The 3,750-nt window shown below is 43.3% G+C and overlaps 1 protein-coding gene across 1 annotated transcript; it reads right to left on the bottom strand.

The window, feature by feature from the left end:
* Positions 1-3,750, bottom strand: ZNF165 (zinc finger protein 165). Its single transcript, XM_027051866.2, has 3 exons — positions 3,265-3,750; positions 2,844-2,979; positions 1-985 (listed from the first exon to the last, which is right to left on the bottom strand). The coding sequence occupies exons 1-3, from the start codon at positions 3,673-3,675 to the stop codon at positions 81-83; spliced, it is 1,452 nt and encodes a 483-aa protein (XP_026907667.1). The 5' UTR covers positions 3,676-3,750; the 3' UTR covers positions 1-80.

Genomic DNA, 3,750 nt, shown 5'->3' with positions numbered 1-3,750 from the left:
TTTGTCTCACTCAATATTTTTTATTCAACGTTTTTCATGTTTTGCTCTTTCTTTAGCACTTCCATAAAAATTTAAGTTCTTTACATTATCAGGTTTTCCCTCTTGTGAATTCTTTGGTGTTGACGAAGGTGTGAACTCTGACTGAAGGCTCTCCCACACTCACTGCATTCATAGGGTTTCTCTCCAGTGTGGATTCTCAGGTGTCGAATGAGGTGTGAGCTCACTCTGAAGGTTTTCCCACATTCACTACATTCATAGGGTTTCTCTCTGGTGTGAATTCTCTGATGCAGGATGAGATGTGAGTTCAGGCTGAATGCTCGTCCACATTCTTTGCATTCGAAGGGTCTTTCCCCAGTGTGAATTCTCTGGTGCCTAATAAGATCTGAGCTGCCCCCAAAGCCTTTCCCACACTCATTACATTCATAGGGCCTCTCTCCAGTGTGGATTCTCTGATGCCTAATAAGCTTTGAGCTGTGTCTGAAAGCTTTCCCACATTCATTACACTGGTGGGTTTTCTCCCCACTAAAAATTGCTGCATGTTTAATAAGGTTTGGGCTTTTGAGAGATTTTCCATATTGGTGAATTTTTTCTCCAGCATAAATTCTTTGATGCTTAATAAAATCTGAATTCCATTTGAAACTTTGGTCATAGGTACTATGTTTATGAGATTTCTGGTGTGTAAATTCACTTGAATTCAGGTTTAAGCTTCTGTCACATCCATCATGGCTTATTTCACCTGTAAGTGTATTTTTGTGGGTAAGGATTTTACTAAAACTTCCATCCTGAGCAGATGATGGTCTCTGAGACCCCCCTGATTCTTTTTCCCATTGCCTCTTTAACCTGTCTGTAGACTTGCAGATGTCTTGAGGCTCAGCAGATCCTTCTGACACGAATTCTGAAATTCTTCCTGATAGAATTCTCTGTGATTCCATTTTTTCATAAATGTTCAACTTTGGCATGGATCCACTGTTTTCACTCTGATTATCTAAAATAACGCAAAGAGAAAGTGGTAAACATCTATTTGCTGAGTTGGAAGAAATACTCAACACTATTACATATTGGTACTTCACTTGGTTACTCTAAAAATTTGACTTTTCAGGGGGGCCTGGGTGGTTCAGTCGGTTGAGCATCTGACTCTTGGTTTTGGCTCAGGTCATGATCTCATGGTTGGTGAGTTTGAGCCCTCCATCGGGCTCTGTGCTGACAGCGCAGAGCCTACTTGGGATTCTCTCTCTCCGCCCTTCCCTCACTCGTGTGTGTGTGTGTGTGTGTGTGTGTGTGGTCTCTCTCTCAAAATAAATAAACTTAAAAAAATTAAAAATTCAGATGTGGCCTTTCAAATGAAAGGGTTGAAGGGCACAAGGGAGAAAAACTGGTAAAAGAAGGCAGAATGCATGCAGAGGGGAAAACCTCCATCCATCTATCCATCCACCCATTTCTTCATCTGCCATGGCTAACCAAATTCTGTAACCACTTTCTGCTACATATCTCCTGAATACATCCCCTTCTTTACATTTCTGCTACCATGTTCCTTATGACTACTTTTTATCTAGGGGATTGTCACAGCCTCCTGCTGTTTTGACTCTGAGCTGCTAATCACTTTGAATGTCCTCACCAGATTAGCTGTCCTTAAAACCCTGTCACCTCCTATACCTTACTCAGAAACTTTCACCCTCTTTCCTCCACAACTTACATGAATTCTTCCGCCTGGTTTCCAGAATCCATTTATGATCTAGTCCTCACAATTCCTGCCTGTGGCTCACAAATTTATACTGTGCTTACGACTCTGTATTATGCATCTTGTCTTTGTTGTTGGGTTTGTTTTGTCTAGAATATGCTATGATAGGAAAGGTGGTTAGGCAGTGCTGGTCTTAGCATGGGGGAAATGTTGTGATTTTGGATAGGATGGATGGAAATGTTTCCAGAACAAATGTGAAAGCAGAATTTAGGTATTTTTTAAAAAATGGACTGTAATTTACTCTTTATTTTTGAGACCACTCATACCTAAAGTGATACTGAATCCATGAACTTCTTAAACAGGTGAGTTTTAGGAGTGCCTGGGTGGCTCGGTCAGTTAAGCATCAGACTGTTGATCTCGGCTCAAGTCATGATTTCACAGTTTGTGAGTTCAAGTCCCGTGTCAGGCTCTGCCCTGACAGCGCGGAGCCTGCCTGGGATTCTGTCTCCCTCTCTCTCTACCTCTCCCCCGACTTGCTCTCTTTATCTCAAAAATAAATAAAAATAAACTTAAAAAAATTTTTAAACAGAGGAGTTTTAGAACGGTGATGAGTATTCCATGGAGGTGGTCACCAGAAATATGGCCCACTTCCTATAAAAACGTGAAAGCTTTGTAAGACCAAAAGTATAATAAAAAAGATAAGAGTGTGGATCTTGTATGCATCTGAATTATATTCCATTTCTGAGTATATCATTATGTATCTGCTTCTCTATCATTATATATGCTTCTCTACTAACATGTTTTATTTCTCTTGATGCGTTTCTTCCTCTTATTCTTTTGTTTCTTTACTCATTCTCTGACATTTTCTCATTCATTTTTTTCTTTAATTTACTCAGAAAAGTATCCTGTGTTTTGGAAATATTCTGGATAAAGTACAAATAGGAGAATGTTAATATGCTTGATAAGGAACCAAATTCTGGGTGGTGTGTGTGTGTGTGTGTGTGTGTGTGTTTAATTGGCCAATGGCATACAGGGAAAGAGTTCGGTACTTCTCATGGGGTAATAAAGGAAAAGACCACCTGTAGTGACTGAGACTATTCTGAGAAGGCAAATTCACAGCCCCACTCCTTCAGTGACATGAAATGTGTGTAATACTGCTCCTTACCATAGTCCAGCACAAGGGATGCTGAAGAATCATGAAGGGACTTGGGGTCCACTGGCTGAAACTGGGCACTGAGTGCCGGTCCAGGAGGCACCACCTTTCCCCTGAATATTTCTTGCCCATGTGCAAGGACTGGAACCTGAGAAAAATAAAGTATATTTGGGCTTGTGAGAGAATCTCTGTTGGAACTGAACATCTTCCAAACACAAAGAGAACCTCCCACAGGAATACAAAACTGCAGAAGGATGGATTAAGTACGACTCAACTGTGAAATGTGGCACAGCACCAGCTGGAGTGGAAAGGAGACATAAATGCTGAAGGAAGAGCCCCTGCAGGTTTCATTGGGGTGTTCAATCTCAGACCCTTTCCTCCCACTGTGTGATCCAGCTCTCTGGAGGCCTTAGATCTCCTGTCCCCGGCGTACCTGGACTACTGAGTCATCAGCGCCTCTCTCGAGATCTTCCAGTACTGTCACTGCCTCCTCCCCACTCTCTGGGCGGTGCTCTCTCACCCAGGCCTGGAGCTCGGCGGGCAGGATGGTCAGGAACTGCTCCAGCACCAGCAGCTCCAGGATCTGCTCCTTGCTGTGCGTCTCGGGCCGCAGCCACTGATGGCAGAGCTCCCGGAGCCGGCTCAGGGCCTCACGGGGTCCAGGGGAATCCTGGTAGCAGAACTGCCTGAAAAGCTGTCGGCAGAGCTCCTGCCTGAGGGCATCGCTTCTCTGGCAGCAAGTGTCCTGCCTCCAGACGAAATCTTCCTCTTCTATCTTCACGATCAGAAGTCCTGCATTCTCCTGAAGGTTCTGAGCTGTAGTTTTCTTTGGTTCTGTCGTCATCCTGGGATGAAATGTATTCCCAGAAAATCCACTTCTGCTTTGTGCGGCGTCCTATTTAGTTTTGAGAGCTCTTCT

Source organism: Acinonyx jubatus, chromosome B2, assembly GCF_027475565.1.
Source record: "Acinonyx jubatus isolate Ajub_Pintada_27869175 chromosome B2, VMU_Ajub_asm_v1.0, whole genome shotgun sequence".
Taxonomy (NCBI): Eukaryota; Metazoa; Chordata; class Mammalia; order Carnivora; family Felidae; genus Acinonyx; species Acinonyx jubatus.
Note: the sequence above shows the minus strand (reverse complement) of the source record. Positions and strands in the feature narration are given on the sequence as shown.

What these genes read in the sequence shown, in the direction of transcription:
- ZNF165 (XM_027051866.2), bottom strand. Translation starts at nt 3,675, where the DNA reads ATGACGACAGAACCAAAGAAAACTACAGCTCAGAACCTTCAGGAGAAT. An exon ending in CTGATGACTCAGTAGTCCAG is followed by an intron (nt 2,980 to 3,264) that starts GTACGCCGGGGA and finishes TATTTTTCTCAG; the next exon opens with GTTCCAGTCCTTGCACATGG. An exon ending in ATCCCTTGTGCTGGACTATG is followed by an intron (nt 986 to 2,843) that starts GTAAGGAGCAGT and finishes GCGTTATTTTAG; the next exon opens with ATAATCAGAGTGAAAACAGT.